The sequence below is a fragment of the Oenanthe melanoleuca genome, chromosome 1A, assembly GCF_029582105.1.
Source record: "Oenanthe melanoleuca isolate GR-GAL-2019-014 chromosome 1A, OMel1.0, whole genome shotgun sequence".
Taxonomy (NCBI): Eukaryota; Metazoa; Chordata; class Aves; order Passeriformes; family Muscicapidae; genus Oenanthe; species Oenanthe melanoleuca.
Window position 1 is genome coordinate 38,112,924 of NC_079334.1, and position 25,337 is coordinate 38,138,260.

The window sequence follows — 25,337 nt, forward strand, 5'->3', positions numbered from 1 at the left end:
CAGTTTTGCAGTTTTGTTACTTGGAACAGCGCTGTAATCCACATTGCTTATTATATTTGAAATAATGAGCACCACTGTTTGTATTTCTGCTGGGAAGGGATGTGTGTAGGGGGACCAGAAAGGACAAATGACCATAATTGCTCTGCACCATTGGCTTTGCTGTGCAGATTTTCTAAATTTCTTTTCTTGGCAAGAAAAGGCAGCACTTATGGAGGTTTGGACTTTTATGCAGTGGCACTAAAGCTGGATTTTCCTGTGCAGTCACATTTATAGAGACAAATTCTTTCAGAATGCTAGGTATTTTTAAAACTCCAAAGGAGACATACAAATGCTCACTAGGAAGCTGGATTTCCAGAAAGATTTTTCTTTTTTGCTTTTCTTGATAAAGACCTGAGAGTTATTTCTGTGTTGAATTCAAGTGTTGACTGACATAGTTGGAATAATGTAACACTCACTCGGCACCACACTTACCACAGTGCCAAGTTGGACTGTGATGAAAAAGCTAAATTATTTCTCAGCTAGCCTCATAAAATACTTAATAAAAATTTATATATATATTAGGTAAAACCAGAGAAATTTCACATGTATTCTACTGCATTTAAATTGATTAACACCATGAAAGACAGAAAAACTACGTGCTGTTAAATGTCCTTATTGGAGTGAGTATTGTGAAAGCTGGCAACATCCAGCACCAGTGTAAATATCCCCACTTCAGCTACATTCTAAAAATTTAAAAGTTTAAAAGTGTTTAGAAGTGAAAACTTATCTGATGTCTTCATTCCAAACATCACAGTTAAATAGTCTTATATTGGGCAATTTTCTATTTAAGAATAGTAAATCAAGCTCCATGGTCTCAAGGATAAATTTGTTTCTCTTGTGATCTTTTTTTTTTCCCCCTAAAACGGTAACAAAACTCAATCTTCTCATCCATCAGGTAAACCATGTTCGCACCAGAGACTTTGACTGCTGTTTGGTCGTGCCCCTCATCGCAGAATCCGGCAATAAGCTGGAACTGGTGATTAGCAGAAACCCACTGGCATCTCAGAAAGGAAGCTCAGAACACCCGTCAGGGAGCGGGGAGTGGAGCGACCCCAACGCCGCCTTCCTTCAGCAGAGCGGGCACAGCAGTGCTGGCACGGAGACACGGGACCCTACGAACACCTTATAGCAGAAACCACTCAGCAGGACACTCGGGAACTCCCAGACATTATGGTGCTAAATCCATTCGAGATTCCTCTGAGATCGAGGCTTAGATGCTGTACAGCACTGAAAAGCACAGGAGGGCAGTTGGTCTGTCTCAAGGCTTCTATTAATCCACAGTTACTTTGGAAATAGTTTCATTCTTCATTAAGTCAAGTCATTCCATTCTAAAACAATCTAGGATTAGTAACAGTAAAAAAATACATAAGGGCCTTTTTTTCCCCAAATAAGAAACAGGGGAGATGTTCTAAACATGATCTAAATGTTCTTCTCCCTCCAGCAGCAGCTGTTTGAGGGAAAAACACGGAGTTAACCTCTGCTAACAAACAGTAGTGTCCAGGTTATGTGGTTTTTAAAAAGCCTTTTATCAGGAAGGTGCTGCTGTCTGATGGACAAGGCAGAGAGATTACTGCTCTGGCTTTTCCTGGGAAATGGCAACAGCTCTGATTTTGGAAACCTTTATTTGCTGGCGAGAGGGGTACACTCTTCAGACAAAGCAGGGTTTAGATGTTACAACAAAATGCTTGCAGGAAGCTGCAGTTTGCATTGAACATTACTCCCCTCTTCAGCAAACTTTGTTAGAACATATGTTATTCCCTATGCAATGAAATATTTAATGGTATGTCTTGCAACCTGTGGGGATTTTTAAGCAGAGACTTTTTTAGTGGGATAAAACCTTTGACAGGGGCTTACTGAAAAGAGTGAAACTGAAATGAGTTCAGACAAATTAGAAAGGTTTTTTTAAAAGAAAATGTCTTTTTTAAAATTATGTCAGTGAAGATTGACACAAAAGCTCTCTAATGATCCATAAACCTGTAAACTTGTACTGTCACACATGAGCTTTTTAAGTCAATCAGTTTCTTGATGGAAGAAAGGTCCTATTTAAAATGCTTTGTTTTCAGTCTTCTTTATGATAACCATTACCCCCTGCAACACATTTTTAGAATTTAAAATTGTAAATATATTTTACAAACACATCACACAAATTGTCTCCTCTTCCCCCAAGCAATAAAATACTGCCAGTTGCTTTATATGCTCACCAGCAGCTGCATTGGTTTATTCTGGTATTCAAGTTGTTATTGGTAATCATTGTTATTGGTGAATATAAAGATACTGGATTTGTACATTTGTAGAGTCTCCATATCTAAGCAATCACCTTACAGAGTTGTTTCTGGTCAATTTAAACTGTTTAATGTATCCCTGTTGCTGTTTCCAATACATAAACAAGCTCACTTGCCCTGCACACACAAGTATCTCTGATTTCTATTTCAGCACTGCCAGAAAAGGTCAGAATGACATTCAAGGCTGAATCATGTTAGGAAAAAAAAAAAAAAAAAAACAAAAAACGAAAACTCCAAGGTTCATGAGTCACTGAAATATGTATTTTTATTTGTAACAAATAAGTATTAAACTGTAAAGTATTTTTGTACAAATTTAATACTTTAATAGCATGATATTTATCGTCTATGTTATGTTTTTTGAAATTAAAACTGTTGCAAATATTTGTATGGAAAAACTGTATAAATTGAAATAAACAGTGATTTAAAGACATTAAAAACGAGGTAGAGTTGACTTTATATTTTTCCCACAGTTTTAGAAAAAACAGGACTTTTATATTTGTGGTATACTTTTTCCTGCCCTGTGTGAAAAGAAAAAATTGTTAAAGGTAAGCAGGTTGTCCACATTTTAGTATAATGTGTCTGATGTTTAACATTCAATTTATTAATCTGAAAACTGCAATACAACAAGTCCAATAGTACACATGAGAAAGTTGAAAGTGGAATGTTATTGGAATTCTGAAGTTTTGCTTTTCTTAGCAAGATTGTCATCAGCATAGAATTATTAGCTAAAACAGTAATGGCAAGTTCTACATCATAGAAAAAGTTTTGTGTGTCACTGATTGCAACTTTCTTGTTATGCTTATAACAAGATTAAAAATCCATAATGGATCAAAGCTCCATGGCCACAAATCTGCCACATCATAAAAACCTAGACCCCTTTGTAAACTGTTTTTTTTACTCAAGGAAACTACAGTTATGGCTCATCAGTAGGAGCATCTCACCAATACCGTAGCATTTAGAGATGGATAAATCTTGGAGGTGGATAAATGGTATGGACAGCTAGGAGTCTGTAAATCAAAATACATCCTTGTGTATTTTTTAAGGGAACATCTGGATCCTCAAAAACCTGTAAGTTCATTCTTCAGCAAAACAGAAGAATTACGTGATTTTTGATGACCAGTGCATGAATGAATCTACTAAAAATGGATCACTGAAAATGCAAGAGGCTCAGCATAAAACAAGCTGTTCTTCACAGAACATGCAAAACCAAGAAAGCCTTGGAAAGGCACCTGCATATTCAGCTTCTCCATCCCAAAAATCTTGAACCGGTTCAGTAAAGGTTCATACCAGGAACAAGTAATAATTAATTGTCTGTTAGCTTTTGAAAAGCTTCCTAGGAGTTTGTCCCAAAGTTAGATTCTTCAGTCTGGAAGATCCAAGTGGGGATTCTTTTACTGTTGTCTGTCAAAACAAAACAAAAATGTTACCCAACTTTGAAACAGACCTACAATATATTAGCTTCTTCAAAAAATGCTCTTTCTTCATGAGCTCAGAAATTAGATGTAAAAAAAAAAACATCATCTGTTAGCAAGTTTGACTTTATAAGAATCAATTTCAGTTATTAAATTTTATATACATCGCTCACAGCATGTCACCTAAAAAATAACATTTGTGTACAAACCATAAGGTGATACAGGCTAAGCTGGCCAACAGATTTCTCTGAGAGTAAAAACGTGTAAGTTTACTTGTAAGTGTACATGTACTACTGACATTTAATCTTTATTTTCTGTATTAGCTATATATTGCTCTGCAAAGGCATCTGCCAAATTTGACTGCATCACCAATTACTGGTCAACTTGCAAATTATTAAATAAATGTTAATGAAACAATTGTAACAGTGCCCAGGTGACTTGTGGTGGTGAAAGAGCAGAGAAGTTTAAAATAAACTTTCTCAGCAAGGAGATACTTACAGGGGTTATTTCTGTAGCATCCTCAGATGCAGGAATTTGTCTTTTACATGGGCTTAGCTGCAAACTGCCCATCTGCTTTTCACTGAGAACTGATGACCCTTCCTGTATCATGAGGTCGCTTTCAAGTTCAAGCGGGTCAGGAGCACCTTGAGTAACAGAAACAGACTGAGCCTCGAGCTCTTGACTTTGCCAGCCCTTCACCAGGGGAGAGGACATTTGTTTGGGACAGCTGTTTGTTTCAGCAATTGCCTCTCTCAGAAATCTCTGCAGGCGCGTCTTCCTGGTTATCTCCTTGTTCTTGACGGCCCTCCTGAGGTGCAGCTCCTCCGCCACGACGTAGACGCGGCAGCGTCCCCTGGTCACGGCCGTGTACACGTGCTGCCAGTGCTGCCGGCCCGCGTTGCCAACCACGTACACAACCGTCCTTTCCTCTGAGCCCTGCAACGTGGGAGAACGCTCAGCAAGACAGGTACAGAAAAGACAGGAATGAGGAACTTGGAGGCAACTGGGGACACTCAACAATATTTGCTATCTTGCATTCAAGGAATTCTAGCTTCAAGCAAAGTTTCTGGTTCTTTCATGAGAAAATCCAGTGCATTAGCAGAGCTCGCAGCTGCTGTGTTTTTACCTGGAATGTGTGAATGGTCCTGGCCCAGGCATGCCTGATGTGACACAGCTTCCTCAGTGCCTTGTAGTTGACAGTGAACGTGGAGCCGTACGTGCTGCTGATGGTCAGCAAGCGCTGCTTATCAATTTCTCTGTCCTAAAGGAATAGCACAACACTCAGCAGTGAGCCTGGATCAGCAGATGGAGCAACATCTGTACTTCCCCATTCTAGCTTTCCCTGAAATTACAACAGCTGCAATGTCAACCAGCTGGAAGTTTCAGAAGACGCTTAACCCAATAAATTGCTTTCTTTCACTGGAAAGGAAAGGAAAACAGTTTTCACTGTTCAGGGCCTACCCTAACTACTGATACTTTCACTGCTCAACTCACTGAAGCCAGGAAAAAAATCAGTTTTTTGTTGCTGTTATTTTTAGGCCAGCTTGGTTTTCTGCTAGGGAAAACATAAGCTGTAACATTACTCTTTACTTCAGGCTATGTTAAATATTATCTATTTAAATTACAATACATTTAAGTATTTACAGAATCTATTCACACTGAACACAATCAGACCAACTGAAACACATTGTACAAAAAAGCCCAGAACTGAGGGTTTTTTGAATTCTCTATTGTACATTGCCTCTTTCATGCCTTTTACATGATTGTTCAGAAGAACCAAGTAGGTATTATGGGCTAAAGTTAAAAAGTGTGAATTGTTTTGTTTTGGGTACTGAATCGTTTCCCACCAGGTTTTCTTTGTGCAAGTTCTTGCAGCAAGGACTTACCTCTGTTATGAAAAATATATCTCCATTGCAGAGTCGTTTGCCCTCCTCATCAGCCTCTGCAGAGAGAGTGATTTCTCCACTTCTGCATTCCTGGCCACTGGGACCCTCTCTGACGTCAGAGGCTGCCAAGAGATCCTTGAGATACACATTGCGTGTGCTGGCAATCTTGTCCCCCATCCGAAACAGAAGCTGGTTCCTATGGTCTCTAGGTCACAGAAAGAAAAAAGGGAAAGTGTATTTACAAAGTGTGCATGTACCATCTCTCAGTATTTTTTCTTTTTTCACTCTCTGTATTTGACCCAGATTAAAAACTTTAATAATATTCAAAATAGTTAGGGTAAAACTTATGTGTCTTGAACTTCTGTGAAACCATTTGGTAAAAAACAGTAATATAGGGTAGCACAGAAATATTTCAGAATCTATTTAGAAATTATATAATAGCAAAAAAAAAAAAAATTAACCTTGAGCGTTTTTTTATATTGCTTTTATATTAATTTTGAATGTTCAATAGTAACTTAAAATCTCAGAATTCACATAGTGAATTTAAATGAAAAGCAGTTTACCACTGTTCAAAATGAGATTAAAGAACCCCTCAAATAAATTTTATTGTACAAATGATTTATAACATAATCAGATCTAGATGAAACATTGGAAATTTTACAATCTTATTTTATGGTGCTGGTCTAGTTACAACCCTTTCAAAACCAAAATTACATTGGTCACAGGAAAAATACAAAACACTGGCTTACCTGGTTAAATGATTTGAATAGTGCTGGCAACAAAGCTCATTTATTAGATCACAATCTTGCCTAAATCATACAGAAGAAGAACAAAATCTTTATATATAAAACATACAATTACAAGCAATGTCACATTAGCATTATTTTATAAATAATGGAAAAAGCCCCTTTTCTCTCTGATGATCTTCTAGCACCTATTAAGAACAATTACTTATTCAGAGTTTAGAAGACAGTGCAGTATAGGAAGAGTTTTGTCTAAATACCACAGAAAGTTTTTGCACTGTACACCTAGATTAGCTAGATTTGTTTTTAAGATAAAGAAGAAAACTAAAGAAAACTAAAACCTGGACAGATTATTTTCTGTCTATGGATATATTAAAAACAGCAAGAAGATTTTTTGCTGTTAAAGACATGGAATTTTAACTTTTAAATGCAGCTTAAGTACCTATAAATATATTCTAGAAGAATCATACACAAAAATCACTAATAACAGTATTGCACTGAATGCAGACTGGAGAAAAAAACTTGACATCAGAGTTACTCAGCATTCACAAATTACTTATTAGCTCGCTGGGAACCTGTAAGCAGTGGGTGTTTTTTAATCACTAAGAAAAAGTTCTTTACAATTAAAGGTGGAGGAATTTTCTTACTAAGTACCCTTTTGTGCAGAACTCAAGGTTATGGACTATCAGTACTAGTGCACATTACCCCTTCTATCCCTTCAGTGCATACTATTCATGCTCCTGTGATTACTAACACCCAGTCTTTCTTCAAAGAGTGTTAGAGCCCTACATCCCACCCTTCTTAAGTGATGAGTATTCCAAGTATCTAGTAGTTTTATGCTATTGCCACTAGTCTCTCCAGCTCAACACACTCAGCTATTTTTAGATTGTGGCTGCTAGCAAGGATTTTTTCAACATGTGCCTGCACACTCCATTACCTTCTGAAAGCAATGAATTGAGATTGTTTGGCATCCTCCAATCCTGGCCCTTTTTTAAGTAAAATCTTTATTGCATTTTGTAAATCTGTTTTAAAAGACATAAAAATACTCAGAATTTAAAAAAGAAAAATGTAATTCAACATGAAATTGCCTTTGCTTATTTCTTGCTTTAATGACACCTCAACTTACTTAAAACGAAACAAAAAAGAAACAAAAACAACCCCAAAAAACTCCCACATGAGATGACACACCTCCCAAAGAAACAGAAATATATCGCAAAATATCCAAGAAAACATCATGCAGTTAATCCAGTACTAAAAACTGAGAAACAAGTGTAGTATGAGAAGAAACAAGTTCTTATTTCTGTGTTAAACAACAGCTGCATAGAGCATACTTCATGCAAAATAAGGTTTTGATACAGCACACTGAAGAGGTAAAGATCAAATATTTTCAAACCACAGACCTACACACTTGGATTTCACAGAAGAAATCTACGTTCAGTATTCTGTTTGCTGAGTATTTTGCTAGAGTAAGATAAGGTGATAATGTTTGTATGATTTTTTTCCACATTCCCCTTGAAGCTTTTTGATGCATATAAAAGAGAGGCCACTCAATCCACTTATACCCAATAAATGTCAAAAAACCCCAGTAAACAATGTCTCTAGCCCTGACCCCAAAACACTTTAAAAGAAATACTGGCATCCCTTCTTAGAATTTTCCTAACTCAATCCTACAGCTGGGAGCACATTCCTGTCCAGCACACCATACTGTTACAGTCAGTTTTTACTCAAATGATTCACCTCTGAATCAATTCTGAAAATCTCTTAAGGTCTGACAGCTTCAGCTACAATACAAAAAGACAACCACATCCGATTACAGTGGTGGAAGCTGTCCCCCATTTCGAAGTCTAACTGGTGAGCTGGAGCTCTACAGCCCATTCCTTGCACTTATACAGGTCTTGCTGTGTGCACTTACAGAATGCAAAAGACAAACTATGAACGTAGCATTTAAATTTATACCACAAAGCCAGACTAAAATATTCTCAGAATTTTTGTTCCAGACAATAGTCTATGCTTTACCAAATGGAAAATCAAGATCACAAACTGACTGTACACACATACTCTCACAATTCCCACCAGCAGGCAAAGCAATAAAAATAAATTTCTTCTCTGGGGTTGGCATTGTCATTTCCTCATTCCAAGCAGAAACTTTCAGCACCTCATCAAATTCAGGAAGCTGCCGGTGAGAGATTCTGGACCAGAGCATTGGAGGGAAACCAAAAAGTTATTTTCAGTCAAAGAATTCCAGCATATCATCCTCTGCATCAGCCTGAAGTTCACTACTTTGAAATTTTTTGTCATCTACACTACATGCCTTGAAAACTCTTTCCTCAGAGCGTGACTTAATTTCACATTGAAAAAATTGGTAGTTCATTCTCTAAACCCCCCCATCACTGCAGCAGATACTTTGTATTACCTATACAGTTCTTCCCATGGGAGCAAAATGCAGTAAAACAGAAGTATTATCAAAAAGTAAGTAAAAATGTTTGTAAAACACTTAGTATTTCTGGACATCTTGCAAATGTTCAGAATACTCTCAAGTTCAATTAACATCAAAACCTAGATTTTGTTCTTAGAGGGTTAAAAAAGAAGTCAAGCACTGATAGGAAATAGGATTATTTCCAAAATAAAATTAATGCAAATGTTTGAATAATTTAGACTTCTTAGGTATTGATACAGAAAAAAAACCAGAAACTGGATGTAATGGCCCTTTACATCTAGACTCTCCAAGTGATTTGATCTGTTTTAGTTGTCACACTTATCAGCAAAGTCCTTAAAACTTCCTTTCTAGAGGAGCCATTTTAGAAGGCATTAAGTCAGTTGTGCATTTACAATTCATTTGAAAACAACAGAGTATCTGATAGCATAACAGTAAGATACATCCCATAAAATTCAGGAGTATTCCAGCACACACATTTTTTTGTGAAACAGGTACTTCTGAAAAAATCTGTAGGGTTTTGTTGCTGTTGTTTTGGGAGTTTGTTTGTTTTTAAAACCAATGTAACAGATCTGGACTAAGAATACCTAACAGAAGCAGTACTACAGAGTCAAATCTGGATGCACTTTTGCAGGTAAAAGGCCAGGCAAGAATTACAAGAATTCTTCACACACATCTGGGTATCCTACCTTGATGCGTTATCTACAATTAGCTGCGATTCAGCTCTGTGGTTAGTTCGCAGTTCCACAGCAAAGCCTCTTGATTTCAGACCCTCAAAGATATCAGCTAACATGTTTCCTGGGTCTATGCTCGGTAGCTGTCTGGTATCACCTGAACAGAATGCACGTTAGTTTTTGTGAGAAGGAATAACATATCATCTGTTGAAAATTGTCTTTAAAAAAAACCAACACTGGAACGAATAAATACTCAAGCCTCTACACAGCAACATCCATCCTTAATAAATTCACATGAAATAAAACTTTCAAGAATCTAAGAAACTTTGGGAATAATGTCACGTAGTTTAAGTTCTTTTACATTCCTCACTCAGTAATGCTTTACTAGCAAGTGCAAATCCCTTTGCTTGATGAGCACCGACAGTGATCACATCTTACTCAAAAACACTTTGAAAGCTACATACAAATGCCATAAATGGCATGTCAAAAAAGGAAACCCCTAAAAAAGCATAAAAATTTGACTTTACATTTCTTTTTCCTTTTTAAATTAAAACAAGACGATCCTAGCATTAAGAATGGTGTGAAAACTCCCTTCTAACATATGATTCATATGCTAACAATAGCTCCTTCAGATTTAACAAAATCAGAGAAGTTTCCCAGCTGCAAGATGTAATAACGTACCACATGGAAGTCAGAATAAGATAAAACACTGCTAAACAGATAATGGAGATACTGATACTTTCATACTGACATTTGGAAAACTTCTATCTCATCTGACCTTAAGAAATAGCACAAGTACCCAAGTACAGAACAGTGTAACATTCTGAGGTTAAGAGACTCAGTGGGAGCTCTGATACCTGCACTGTATATTGTACATTATTAAACATTGTATAATGCTGAATTTGCTGTTTCACTTACCTAGAATAATAAGTTTAGCAAGCTGAGCATGCTCACACAAGAGTTTTAGAACTAAACTAAGAATGTGTACAGACACCAAGCTTCCTTCATCCACAATGAGAACTGTAACTGCAGAAAACTTCCACGGCAGTCCTTGCTCACTCCGCCTCCACGATTTAAAACTATAGATAATCTAGAAATAAATAAAAATAAAGCAAGCTCTGACACTAACCAACTGTAAACTATGCTATAAAAGTAGACTGTGTGGTATCATCTAACAGATGTAGAGCTAGTATCTAAAATTCTGAACTTACACCTGCAAAGACTCAGAAGTCTCAACCATTCAGTCTTATTTTCCTCATCAGTGAATACATTTCTAGCTGAGATTAGCAACACTGATTTACATAAAAGCAGAGTCTCTTTTTTCCTGCAGGAGCTGTTGAAGACACAAGGTCAGCCATTAGGTTGCTCAGTAACAGAACACCTCCTACTGCAACTTGCTGTCATTAATAATACCCAAAATGGGGAAGGGAAACAAAATGGGGAAGGGGAACAGGCAACTAACTATCCAATCCCCAAAGATAAAATAAGCCAACAGTACTTTTTATGTTATTAAAATTTCTATTTATATGGGTCGTTCCACAACTCCAATGTCTTGGCACCTTTTTATACCTAGAACTGCAACCAAACTTAGGCCTAAGTTTATTAACAAAGAGTCTGCTTTCTACTTTTTTATAAAAAAAATTCCGTAATACCTAACATTAACTAAGAAAACACTGTGCAAATGAAATATCTCTCATTATTCAACCCCAGGCTACTGATCTTTTTATGTATGTGCTGAAATGAATGCTAGGCAACAGGATCCTAGAAAACAGCTCTACCACCTAGAAATTATTTTTGTCTTCATTAAAATAAAATGCAAAACTGAGAAAACTGTAAAAACCAGATGCCCTAGAGAAGCACAAGTTTCAGATGTATATAAATAGTAAAGAAACCAAAGTTACCAAATAATGTATTTCAACGACTGATTTATGATTCCCCAAAATATAATGCTGACTTTCAGATGCCAATAAGCTGTACCCAAGAATTAGCATTAATAACGATAATAGGCTACACATTTCTTAAGGGGAAGTTCAATAACAAGCTTTTTTTTTTTCCAAAACAAGAATGGACAGTGCCAAAAGGTGTTTCAGAAACTAATTTAAAAAAAACAAAACTAGAAACAAAACCCAAAACAAATCTTACCTGATGCAGTGTATATGCAGGAAGCTGTGTTTTTTCTCTCAAAAGACTTGTTGCCCTCCCTGTAGGTGCAGTGAATAGTACATTCAAAAATTTTTTTGCATATATATTCTCTGATTCCCAGTGGTGATCAAATGTTTTCCATTCCTCAGATGCATCCAAGTCTGTTTCAAAGTCCTTAGAAGCAGCTTCCACTTCTATTTCCATCTGCTTTAAATGACGAAAAAGGGAGCTAACTATTGTACTCTTCCCACAGCCTCCTTTTCCACTTATGATTGTGACAGGATTAGAACAAATTTTTTTTACAGCAATCACCTGATCTTTATCTATCTCTGCTTCACTTTGAATACCAGACATAGAGCCCACCTCCGTTTTAGGGAAGTGATTTTCACCATTATGATTGTCTGGATTATTTTCCTCCATTCCACCTGCCTGGGTAATATTTATTTTGTTATCTACTGTTTCTCTTGGTGACTCAGAAATGCTAAGTATCTTTTTCACATCCACATCCAGTTTCCATGTGTCATTTGATAGAAGGTCACCTACATACATTGCAATATCTTTTTCAGATTTATAAAGATGAGGCAGAAACACCAGCTTTTTTTCCCTAATCACTACATTCTGATCTTTCAAAAATTCAAGAGATTGCCAAACATCCTCAATGGACATGTGTCTGGATACAAAATGAGCTAACTCATCTTGATCTTTGTATGTGTGTCCCATTTGTCTGCAGCGTGTCTTGAGCTGATCATACAGAATTAATGCATTCTTCTGCAGGTCAGGAATCTTCCAGAGGAGATGTTCACACTGACAGAAGGCAGCCCACGTTGCCTCACAGTGAGGAAGGTTCAGCTCCTTATACATAATCTTCTCCCCAGAAAGAGTAAGAGCAAACATAGATTTATTTCAGAAGATGTTAGCCTCTTGCTGAACGATATTTCTCCTAGTAAATACAAATTGCAATTCAGAGGGTAGAAGTTTGCAAAAATGTACGTAATTTTCATAAAGCAAAATACTTAAAAGGAAGCTGGAATAATTCTTCATTAGTCATCCCCCTGTATTAAACAGAAATTTTAAAAATAAAAAGCTGGCACAGAAATCAGGTATTAGGGAGAACTCATGCACACCAAATAACACATTTTCATGCAAAGATACATGAAGTGTAGAAACAGAGTACAGGAAAGCCACTGGCCAGAATACTGTTCCCAACTCTGAACACGTTCAAGAAATATGCCACTTGTACAGACACTACCACAAAATAGTGAATGACTGAAATGTGCAAAATAGATGAACTATTGAGAGCAAGAAAAATTAGCTGTCCTTGCTCAGTTGTAAGAGAAAAAGCTAAAGAGAGTCTTCAAGCAATAAAAAACTGCAGTGAGAATGCAGGTCCTTGAAGCAAGAGAGCAACAAGTCCATATGCATCAAGGAATGGTCAAATTAGACATGAGGAAAATCTTCTTAAAGGAAATTATGTGAAACACTGGAATATATTGGCAACCCTGCTGAATCTCTGAAATTAGAACTCTTAAAGACAAGTAAGAACATCCACCAGTAAAGCACTGGAGGGCTAAAGCAGAGGGAAAACCAACCACATTTGTGAACAGCTAAAGCTGTAGCTCCCTTGTGAGGTACACAACTGCTAAGGTCAGGTGCAGAAGCAAAACTCACAGCAAGCATAGCAAAGGAAAATAGGAAGGTAAGCAACCTCTTCAAATTCTATTACAAAAACAAACTACTGGACCAGATACCTCCCACAGAGAAACTTACCAACCTTACTATGAAAGCATAGATATTGTTCTACACATTATGAACAGAAAGTCTCACCAGTATAAAACTGAAAAGAACAGTTGAGGATTTTAATTAGCTGTCTCACTTTTGGCCCAATTACCTCAAGCATTTAGTTTTCTGACCCTTGTAGAAAATACTAAACAAATGGTTGTAACAAAACTACTTTCCAAAATCTTATGAGATTAATTTATTTTAGACCAACTGGAAAAACAAAACCCTTTGCTAAAACTGAGACCAGTACATCACTCATTTCCAAATGAACTATGCTTAGCCCCAACAAATGCCCATTGACTCAAGTGAACCCAATGAAAGCAGCACTGTAGCCTAATGCACCTCAAATGCAGCAAACACCATATTTCACCATACATAACATTACTTACCCTGCTGAACCCAAGTTTCCATGGCTCATCCTTTAGTATCTCATCCAATTTTGTTACCATCTCATCAGCTACCTCCTCATCATCCATATCAGCCTTTCTTTGCCAACACATCTTGTCTAACAGACAGCAAAAGTGGCGTGGCAGAAGAATCGGCAAGAACTCCAGTATCCTTGGAAAAGCCAGAGCTCCCAATACCGCCTTTCCTGCAACTGCATGCACCATAAACACAAGTTTTATGCCATAAACAAAGATTGCTGCAAAATTATTTATACTGACTCTGGCTTCATCCTTCTGCCTCTCCTATATACAAGACATCAAAAATTTCTCACATTTTTTTAGTTTTCGTAACCCTTTTCAAATTTTTTTAAAGTCTGTATTCCCTGAACTGCCTTAAGGAAAAAACAGTGTAAACAGATGACATAAAACCAGCAACTAAATGTACTCACTTGGAAAATACATATCATGCACTTGGTTTATACTGCATACTCAAGAGCATTTTGTAGAAAGTCAGTTCAGACTTCACCACACCTGCATCTTACCTAGAAGCAATTTTCATACAGATGTACAGAAGAACCCTTCAAATGCAAAATAAGGAAAGAGGTTTCTAAATCTGTAGTATCAGATCAGTAGAGGAACTTACAAAAAAAGTGCTTTCTACTGGCTTTCTCAAAATTAAGGTATCACTTCCCTTGTTTACATCAGTCATGGGATGAGAGGAATAATGAAACTGATCTGCTCTATATTTTGCTTTTAAAAAGTAATTTCAGAAGAAAGAAAAACTAATTTAAGAAGAAAGTGACTTTCAGAAGATTTATCTCTTGGAAAAAGTAGGCTATTTTTAGTTAAGTGTTACAGAAAATTTTAAACGCTAATTTTTTTCACTTAAGTACTTTTTCTGATCACCGTCTTACTTTCATAAAGGCAAAGATAAAACCTTTTCTCTTTTAAGCAAGTACTTAATTTACATATAAATCATTGATATACACTATTTCCACACACACAAAAATACTATGAAGGCCAGAAGAACAAACTACTTGAGTCCATAACAATTAATGACAACAAGAAAAATTTATAATAGTAACAGTAGCAACTGAGGTAGGAGAATGGTCAATGACAGAGAAAAATTAAAGCTTAAAATGTAGCAAATTAATTTAAGCTAGATAGTAGAACAAAATCACCACTATAGGAAGGATGAAGAAAGTACATAGGCAAACTGTGCAATCTTTTCTATCATTACAAAAGAGAACAAAAATCCTGAAAGCCTACAGAACTCTGAACATTTTCTTCTCCTTACACATGGGATTTGAAGTGAAGTCAGTTCAAGTCTAGCAGAGGCTCTGAACTTCCTGTTACATATAATCTGACATCCAAAAGCGTCACCTCCATCACGTGACCTGACACTGCCCACTAAACCAGGTACTGGAAAACTTTGCTTGCTTACACATAATAGTAGGTAACCTGTCTGTACATTTATGGAAACAGATCATCAGAGAAAACAAGGGCTCTGACACTGAGGGCACACCTCAGACATCCTGACTTTCTTTGCATTTCAGCGTTTTGCTTCAGACCAGCTAAGTCTGGTCCCACAGACTGAATGCCCTTTATGGATCAGAGAACCTGAGGAATGCAAGGGGAACACATTGTTTGGGTTTCACCCAGCAGGAATACAGTCACTACTTTCAGAGACTGCATCACAGGTGGGGGGATAAGGGGGATGTCTGCTTCAAAAGAACACTCGTGATCCAATCTCTAACACTCAGGTCATCATGCTCATGTAATCACACCAACACTGCCCACAGCTGCACCTTCAGAAGTCTGAACTATCTCCATGTGAACGCACTCCAGTGCTTCCATAGTCTGCTCCCAGCCATACCAATCTGCTGACAGGGTTCAAACATACCTAGATAACCCTTTTAGTGCAGCTGATTAGGACTAGGCTGAACTCCTTCACTGATCCCTCTACTACAGAGAAGCACCTATACTACTTTTGAACATGTGCCAGTCCTAAAAAGCCATCACCACCATGCTTAAGTGGTGCTCAACCCATTTTTCAATAAGCCTTCATAGCTGAATAAACTACAGGAAGCACCAGTGTCTTTGCATCATAGAATCCCAGAAGTATAAAATGGTTTGGGTTGGAAGTGACATTAAAGATCAACTAGTTCCAAACCCTTGCCACTGCTAGGGACGCCTTCCTCTAGACCAGGCTGCTCTGAGCCCCATCCCACCAGGCCTTAAGCACTTCCAGGGATGGAATATCTCTAGCACAGACAATTCTATTAGCCTACAGGATTCAGCAAAGTCCTTCTGTATGCCTATCTTTAACTGATCAGTTGTCCTACTGTGTTGAAGTATTTTAAAATAAAAGAATAATTTGAATATACATTTCAAATTAATACATGTTAGTTTGAATGCAGTACATGAGATAGAACTCCTTAGCTTATAAAACAATTAGAAGAGGATACACCTACATGATTTTGAAACATAATAGAAGATGTCATAATCCTTGGTATCTCTTTGGATCCTCCTTGGCTGTAGCTGTGAAACTTGGAACTGCTTTAGTTTTTCTTCAAGATTGCTAAAACTCAGCACAGACTCCATAGGAAGCCAAGCAAAAAATTTTTCTTTCCAATTTTCAGGAACACCACATTCCTTAAGAAAGAGTGAAAATACTTGTCTGTTGTTTTCTTCTACATCAGTCTGCAGAAAATACGATGGATATCCTTGCACAAAGTACTTTGACCCCATTTTTTTAGCTTTAACATTAACTTTCCACCAAGGGTCAGCTAATGGAAAACGTCCAACTACTTCATACTCCTTTTTGGTGCCGCATTCCTGTATAACAACTGAAGCATTAAAAAGAAAAACAAATCCAGTGTTAATTGACAGTCATAAAAATTAAAACTTTGGGTTGACTAAAAGAGTTTTGCTTGTTCAATGCTTTTGTCTTTTCTGTAAGTTGCAGTAGTAAAAGTAAAGCAGGAGTTTTCATAAACTAATGCCAGTCTCTCCACTAACATTTAAAAAAAAATGAAACAAACTCAGAAACTAAAACTCCTTTTCTAAAGATGAGGAATAAATCTTGCCAATGAATTTATTAAGCTAATTAAATAGACATGGTTTAATATTATGGCTTGCTATTTTATCCAAGTGAAGTTTACAACCGAATTTTAAACAGTTTTATCACAAAATACTCTATCATAATGCCTGCATAATCTTCAGATACATTTGTAGACCAAATATTTCCCATGACTGAAACCACCAAAATTATAAGGAATTAATATAATAAATTCTTAACACTTTTATGACCTAGTTTGCCTCTTCTTTGCCTTCAAAAAAACAATACACCATTCCCTGATCAACTGGGGACCAATTGCCATGACCAGAACAAAATGGGCACCTATGTTTAGCAGGGCCCCTTCCTCACCAGGACAGCTCTTAGGTCTGCAATAACTTATTTATTTCTCCCTGGTTATCTAGCTCAGTTTAGCCATTTTAAGAACAACTTGCAGAAAAGATACTTTTTAGGCAGAGGTTGCTCCAACTTAACCTACTTTTTTAAGTGCTAAGTAGAAAGTTGGAAATTATTAACATCAAGTAACAACATTCTCTTATGTCATAAAAGCTAAAAAAAAAAAAAAGTGGGTGAGTTTTTTTTGTGTGTGACGTTAACTTGAATGGGAAAACCTTATGTTTCCTTAATGTTGCAACCCTGTGCCCATAGAAGCGCACAGATCACGCTTCCCTTCCACTGCCTGCTCATCACCTACTTCGCTTCCCAGTCCCTTCGGCTGTGCTCAACTTCTGTGGGCAGGGCCCGTTCCCACCTGGGGTGGGGTGGGGTGGGGTGGGGTGGGAAGGGGAGGAAAACGAAAGGGAAACGAAAGCGAAAGGGAAAGGGAAAGGGCCGCGGCCGAGCGCCGCCTCCCCCGCCGCCATTCCCGCGGCGCCGGGCCCCGCTCGCTGCCCCGCTCGCTGTCCCGGTGCCCCGCTCGCTGTCCCGGTGCCCCGCTCGCTGCCCCGCTCGCTGTCCCGGTGCCCCGCGCCCAGACCCCGGGCAGGGAGGGCACCGCAGCCCGCCCGGCCCGTCCTGCCCCGGCCCGGCCCTCACCGGCGCGGCGCGGGGGCAGCGCGGCCGACAGCTCCCGCCCGGCGGCCTCCAGGAGCGCGTCCTCCGCCAAGAGCGGCTCCTCCTCGAAGTCCTCGTCGCTCTCCTCCTCGTCTCCCGCCGCGTCCCCGCGCGGCGGCCGCAGGTGCCCCCAGAGGTCCAGGAGCGCGGCCCGCTGCCCGCCGGCCCCCGCCATGCCGCCCGCCGGGTCCGGGACCAGGATCGGGATCGGCCCGCCCCGGGGAAGGGCGGGACGGCGGGCGGGAGCGGCACGGGGACGCTCGGGAACCACGGGGCGCTTGCTTTTTTTTCAATATTTCAGGACGTCATTGTCTTGTCTTTACATGACCCCTCTCACATAAACCATCAGATCACACTTCCAGTATCCGATTGCTCACTGGAAATCTGGAAGTCCCTTCCTTCCCTGCACAGTAGCCTGCAGTTGCTGCTTAGCCTTCGCTTTTGCTCAACTCCGCTTCCTTGCGCTATCTGAAAGCCTCTGACAGTTCATTGATGAAATACCAACCCTTCTCATATTCAGTATTGATCTCCCACTGAAGTCCCCCAGAAATCCTATTCAGTCATGAAAGCGAATATTTCTACAACCTGTTTTAAATTGATTTTCACTGGTTAGTAGTTAGCAGGTTAATATTTGCTATGTTGTTACATAGCTCTGCTTTTTCAGCAAAATTTCACAGTTGTATTTTTGCACGTTCATGCTACTAGCAAGCATATGTTTTCATTTATGAATTAAGTTTTGTAAGATTTTTTAAAAATCATTTTCATGATTCCTGTGGTTTGATTTGTTCGGTCTTTAGATTTTTAACAATTTTTATCCAATTTCTTCTTTGTTTTGTTCTATACTGTCACACAGTACACTGGAAGCCACTGTGGACCTTGCTGCTGCTTCAGGGTTTCAGCAGATTAAAGGAGACACAAAAGCAGCAGGTGCTGGTGCAAGGCTGGTGGACTCCTCTGATTGAGATGAATTAACTGGGTGGTTTCACCCCTCAAAAGACCAAAGTGCAACGTAGAAATGTCCCTAGTACTACACTAAATAGAATTTGCCCAGCTTCTGAGAAGCTGTCAGCAAAACAGAACAGTAGCATAGGTTGTTTGTATGTGTGTTTAGAAAAAGTGATGTATGTAAAAGAGACACAAATCTTTTCCACATTGTTTCATTACTCCTTCCCATGCATGATCCAGGAGGGTTCCACCCGCAGGACTACCCTACAAAGAATGACCCCCTCCCTGCCACCTTCCTCCTTACAGAACTGAAGGGCCTTCAGCTCTCTCACACAGAAGCATGGGACTCTTCCTCTATCCTGGTGTGGTTCCCTGCCATTTCTCCATCTCTGGGAGTACCTACATTACTGTGTCAAAGTAATACCTGTAACATGACAGAGACATGTAAATACTGCTGTTACTGTTTTAAAACCCAGCACACATAAGAATATTGGAATAGTTGTTTTCAGTTCTTATGTGGTAAATATTAGGATTCTTTCTCCAGCTTAATTCACAGATAACGAAGCAGCTGCTTTACATGGCAGGCTGAAAACACATGGCCTATAAAAGGGAGATATGACAGGGGATGGAAACATTGATGCTAATTTTAAAAATTTAAAGCAGTAGCTTACTGAAGTGTTCAAAGGTCTTAGGCAGTCATACATCTGAATCAGGGCTTTGAGATACTTTTTTCCTTATGAAACATCATTACACATTTAATTATGTATTTGTTCAAATGAAACTGGATATCTGACTGCCGCAGTCTATTCTGAAAATTCAAATTTAATATTGTATTCAGCAAGGCTGACTGGAATTTCCTTGTCTTTCTACTGTCCATACTATACATACTGAATTCCTGTATGATCCCTTACATTTCCATTTCTCCTTATCATCCAGTAGGATGCATCCTGGTTGTGAATAGCTTTATGTATGCCCAGCTTTGTTAGGTGAGGTTTGATGTTCAAAAATATGACTATTTGTCGCTCCTGTGAAGTCAGCTTGGTTTTCTAGAGATAAGTGAGGATTATATATATATATTTTTAATATTTGAGACTAAATGTTTTGATTGCAATGAGGATCAATTGGTCAAGCTTCAGTCCCTTTCCCTGCACTTCATGTCACCCCATCCACTTTTATTGTTTCCACTTCATTTCAGAATTTTCTCTTCTTTTTTTTTTTTTCTCTTTTATTAGCATTTAATTTCTTAAATTTCTTCTCCTGTCTCTTTTTTTAATTTACATTTCTTCCCTGATTTTGGGATTTCAGTGTGAAGAATTTTGGCAACTTTTGATCGTTTTCACTGCACCTCATCTCATCTCAGTACATTTTGTTGTAGTCACTCCATTTTCAATTTTTTTTAATTGCCTTTTATTTTATCAAATCTCCTGTCCAGATTATTCATTACACTTTGTTCTCTGATGTCAAGATTTCATTTCCTTTCCTGTCACAAAGGTTTTAAACCATACTTTGAAAAATACTTGGAAAACTTGGAAATAGATAGCCTTTGGGAATAAACTTATTCTGCATCATGTCTTGCTTCCAATATTACCCTAAAATCCAAAAATATACAGTAAACAGAAACATGCTTTGAAAGCCCCTTGATTTCACCTTCCAATTCACTGTCATGATAATTAATTATTCTTAAAGTGCAATCTGTCATGACATTAAAGTAGTCAGTGCTCTGTCCGTGGAGAAAAATTCTCTTCATAAATTTGAATGCAATATCAGTGGATTCAGTGACAAAAAATGCAAATCTCTGAAAAGCAAAGTCATGATGAACAAGGAGAAATAATTTGCTGTCTCTCACTTCTTTGTGTCTTGTCCCACAGTAGCAAGTTTTCATTTAATAAGAAGTATGCCCATATAAATCTTCCTCTTTTACATAGGTGTGTGTGAAATCCTACTCTGAAAACGATTTTCAGAACATTTTGACAGGTACCATTTATACACTGAAGGGTTATATTTATGCTGTCCTCCAGATTTAAGTGTAACTTGCTACATTATTTAGTGTTTCCCCACAGCAGACACGCTCTTTCACAGGATGACTAGCAGTTCATCTTCAGATCTGACTAGGACTGGGAGTAGGGGGGGATTCCCTAGTCTCAAATTTGCCTGCATATTCACTGCTTCCTGATCTGTGCTGGGATTCAAGACATTCCTGTCTGCCAAATCCAACAGTAAGCCTGAGTTTGCCATCTTGGAGCATCAACTGGAAGTCCTCAGAGGATGAAATCAGGTGATGTATCTAGCACAGCAGGAGGCAGGAGTAGCACAGAAAGGGTTAAACTGCCATTCTTTTTGAGATGGAAAGGTTTAGGTTTTACCCTGTGGTTTTTCGGGGTGTCATAGAGCAATCATATCCACAGAAATACTTTTCAGGGAGTGAAATTATGACAACAGCAACACAGCCCAACTGGCTCTTGAGCTGTTCCTCTGAAAAGCTGGACCCAAAGGGCAGTGAGCTGTCCTTACTGCCAGCCACAAGCCTCAGGAATACAAAGTCCACAAACTGTCAGCTACCACCAGCACGACTTAAAACAGGAACTGGGGACTTTTGAGACCTAGGGATCCCATAAAAGAGGTGTCAACATATGGAAGCTTTCAGAGGGTGGTAGTGAAAAGGGGCTGCAAAATGACTGCAGATTAATTAGCACTTTTACTTACCAGAGTTTCTCCTGTGAAATCTCTTCACAGCTGGGTGACATTTCTCTAGATGAGGCAAAAAGTGGTAATTCCACTGACACTGCTTTTTCCCTAGACAATAAATTTCAGGAAATGTCAAACATGCCATGAATATATGTCTCACAGACTTCATTATGAGTCAAACTGGTAGAACTTGAGACATGTAAACAATATTTTTTTTTTAAACTGAGAGTTTCTATAAGAGCATCATATTGCTCTATGCTTAATCATAGTATAGAAGAGGGGCTTTCTGAAAACTCTACAGGTATAAGATAGAGCCCCCTGGTTAGGACAGATATAGTGATTTAACTTGGAACTCTGCCAATGTAAACCAGCACATTAGCAATAATGTTGAACTCTGCTTAGAAAGCATGCTTGGCATTGTCACAGCTTTAGGAATCAAGGCAGATTCTTTGCACTTAATTTGAAGTTCTGACACAGGACTGCTCCTTATTAAAAGCTTCAGAAGAAAACCAAGACAACCTTTTCACTCTCCTTTCTTCCCAAGCCCATGGAATGTTTGCAGCATCTGGCATGTATTTCCCTCTACAGAATGGTGACCTCATCGAGATGTGGGATCAGGGTCACTTTAGCTTAACCATAATGTTGCAGAACACTAAAAATATGGTTTACAAGTTATTAGTTTCTATGTCTGAGGGAGGAAAAAGCAAATCCAAGGGGGAAAAAAACCTGGATAAAATAGCTGCTGTTACAGACAATAAAAAACCCCCACCTAAATTACTATTTTTATAATTAGATGTATGTGTACAAAGATTTCTGCTTGAATATATTACATTCACCAGGCTTCATGTCATACCTGTGGGTTTGTATATCTCAGGAGAGAAATCCAGTACTGTTGTCTGATTTGCCAGGAACACATAAAACCTCCCTTAACAGTGTTTTGCAGTGGGTAATACTTGGAAGTACATTTTCTAGAACATTCTGTATCTTGGTGGCTTATAGAAAAAATTCTCCTGTTTATCCTTAAATGTTCCATTAATGAAAGGGCCTTAGAAAACAGAAACAACAACAACCAAACCAAAACCAAAAGAAGAAAAAGCTCAAACCTCCAGAAAATGAAAGACAGCCTTCTTAAGAAATGCCTGAAATTCTCCAGTTCTACTTGTAATTATGGGTAACTTCAATGACCATGTGATAATATTTTGATTCACTTGTCCCTTCCACAGCATCATTTCATAATGAATGTTTTGGGGGAGAAATGAACTCTGTAAGTCTTCATTTTTGCAAGAGAATCCAAAACTTGTTTTTATGTTTATAACTTAGAGAGCTAAGCTATGTTGTTCTGTAATGGTGTAATCTCTACATTCCTGGCTAACCACACAGCAAAGATCTGATTAATAAACCCAAAATTAAATAGAAAGAAGTCTCAGAAAAGGATAATTCTCTATATTTTGAGACTGTCAAACAAAAAGATATTAGTAAATATGTTTTAAGTATTGCTGTGTAGTTGCTCATCTTTGCTTTTTGAGAATATTTGTCTGATAACAGGAAGGACTAAATGGGGGGAGGAGGGAGGGTAAGAGGGTGGGGCGTACCTTTCCCTTAGGATTTGACTGAAAAGTAGTGTTTTCTATGCTTACTGGAATGGGGTTTTTAATTCTCCTAAGCAGAAGGTCACCCTGCTGCCAACAGTATCATACTGTGTGATGGCTGAGGTGTGATTCTGGGCCCAATTTCCATCTATATTTGCAAACTAACCCAGGCCAGAACAGGGTCTGAAGTGGAGGTGTGCCACCATCCACACTATCTGCAGCTGAGGCACTCTGGCACATTTTTGATCTGTGTCAACAAACACCATCCCAGATGATGCCCAGGCCCTGAGAGCTTTTCTTCCCCTTCTCACAGTTCAGAATCAGGACCAAAGAACAGCTCCTGTTTTCTTTTCTGGTTCAGAGGCAGCCTCTAAAGCTTCCCAAGAGCAGTCATTTACCTGCGTGCAGTTCCACTTTGCAGCTGTTTGCCACCAAAGATCACTGCTCCCATTAGCTCTATAAAGCCTTTCGTGACACTCAGCTCTGGAAAACGTTTGTAGCCACTTTTCTCCTCTTTAATTTCTATCTGGAGCTTTTCTTGAAAAAGAACTAAATAAAAATGAGTAAGCACTTTCACAGTCTGAGGTCTGAGCCCGTTTCCAGAAGCTCCTTTGAGATCCCTTCCAATTATTTGCCTTCAGCTGGGATCCTGAGTTTAGATAATAATTTTTCTTCATAAATAAATCACGACTGTATACTAACCCTTCTTTGTTACTGTTCCCCCAAATTTTCTATACTTTTCTGGTATCAAATTTAACTAATTTTCTCCATGTGGTTTTATAAGCATGATGAGCAGATGGAAGTGCTCAGATTACAGCTAAAACCAGTTTAAATGTAACCATTCATCTTCTTTTGTAACAAATCAATGACTACAAAGATTAATTTCTGACTAAGTTTAATTTGTCTGTTTTTCCTCGAACACCCACTCCCATTAGGTGTTCTGCTAGAAAAAGCAAGGTTTCAAGAAGGATTTTCTGAGGAGAAGGGATGGAGAAGGAGCAGATGAGAGATACTAGCAGAGTTGAGTGTTATAGGAAAGAACTTTCAATCCTCCCATTCATCCCAACTACCTCCAGGTCTGCATAGAGCGTATCAGACTGTAAACCTTCCTTTTGTTTTTGTCTAAGGCACTCTGATACAAAGAACTTGTGGTTAATAGAAAAACTGGGAAGAGTGGTGGCATCTTTCTGACTGATGCTGTCAAGCAGCAATGGATATAGAGGTCAGGAGGATTTAAAATCCACTGGGATTTAATATCACTATGCACTTTACTCTGGGATGGCTTCCATCCTAAATAAACCACCTGGAGAATGGAAGTAGTTATGACAAGAGGGATATGGCAGCTCTGAACTTAATAAAACATTAAAATGCTCACATGACACAGTGCTGGGTCACACATCTAGTATGGATCAGAAGATACTCATGGAAAATTAATACACAGTGACAGCCGAATTGCTCAAACCATGTGGCATTTTTAGCATAGCAGAGATAGTAAAAAAAGAATAAAAGTCCCTTTGGGGTCCTTACACAGAGTGAAATTTAAATTTTCCAGACCAAAATGCCAGATGCTGTAGAAATGCATTGTGTTTTGAGATTGATATAGTGCTGCAGCTATTACCCTTTTCCTTTGGAAATGTATTTGAAGGCCAGGACTTCATTATTTCTTAGAAACAAAATTACAGGTTGATTTTTCAAAACTTAAAAAGATTTTTCAGTCTTGACTGCAGGTAGCAATTGTTTTGTGACTGCAAAACCAGGACCTGTTTTCTTCACTGACAGGTTTGCTCCCCTTTTGTTGATACACAACAGTTTTAGCAGGTAGTGAGTTGTGTGTTCTGGGTTTTGTAGTTTCACAGTTTTTTTGTTTGGTGTAGTTTTTGTAATGGACTTTTAATTTCTTCTGAAGCATAAAATTTGGCACAACACATGGCAGATAGATAAATTTGAACGGCAAGTCTAATGTGGAGTTCTAACATTTGCAGTTTAGCCAAGATTTCTCTCATAAGTGATGGAAGAGTTTGCAGTGGTAGCCATGGTGTGTAGGAGTCTCTCCCCACATCTCCAGTCATGCAATGCTCTGCAGTAGTGCCAACAGAGCACACAGAGCAGGAGGGTAGAGGGGAAACACAGGAAGATGTGGGGGCTACCTTGAACTGTAGGCTGAAAAATTTTAGAAGATGCTGAATTATGGAGGAATGGGGGAAGATGT

The 25,337-nt window shown here is 38.5% G+C and overlaps 2 protein-coding genes across 3 annotated transcripts in view; one reads left to right on the top strand and one right to left on the bottom strand.

Annotated features, from left to right (window-relative positions):
• GRIP1 (glutamate receptor interacting protein 1) overlaps positions 1 to 1,619 on the top strand; it is a 301,151-nt gene extending 299,532 nt beyond the window's left edge. For both annotated transcript variants that reach the window (XM_056514539.1, XM_056514544.1), the window contains one exon: positions 935 to 1,619. In XM_056514539.1, the coding sequence (XP_056370514.1) occupies positions 935 to 1,168 (234 nt within the window). In that variant the 3' untranslated portion in view covers positions 1,169 to 1,619. The remainder of the gene's footprint in view (positions 1 to 934) is intronic.
• A 941-nt stretch (positions 1,620 to 2,560) lies between these two features.
• On the bottom strand, positions 2,561 to 18,122 carry HELB (DNA helicase B). Its single transcript, XM_056514549.1, has 13 exons — positions 17,892 to 18,122; positions 16,252 to 16,626; positions 13,781 to 13,989; positions 11,613 to 12,476; positions 10,389 to 10,560; positions 9,486 to 9,627; positions 8,421 to 8,551; positions 7,300 to 7,384; positions 6,369 to 6,428; positions 5,620 to 5,824; positions 4,860 to 4,994; positions 4,232 to 4,669; positions 2,561 to 3,722 (listed from the first exon to the last, which is right to left on the bottom strand). The coding sequence occupies exons 1-13, from the start codon at positions 18,082 to 18,084 to the stop codon at positions 3,636 to 3,638; spliced, it is 3,096 nt and encodes a 1,031-aa protein (XP_056370524.1). The 5' UTR covers positions 18,085 to 18,122; the 3' UTR covers positions 2,561 to 3,635.
• Positions 18,123 to 25,337: the final 7,215 nt, after the last annotated feature.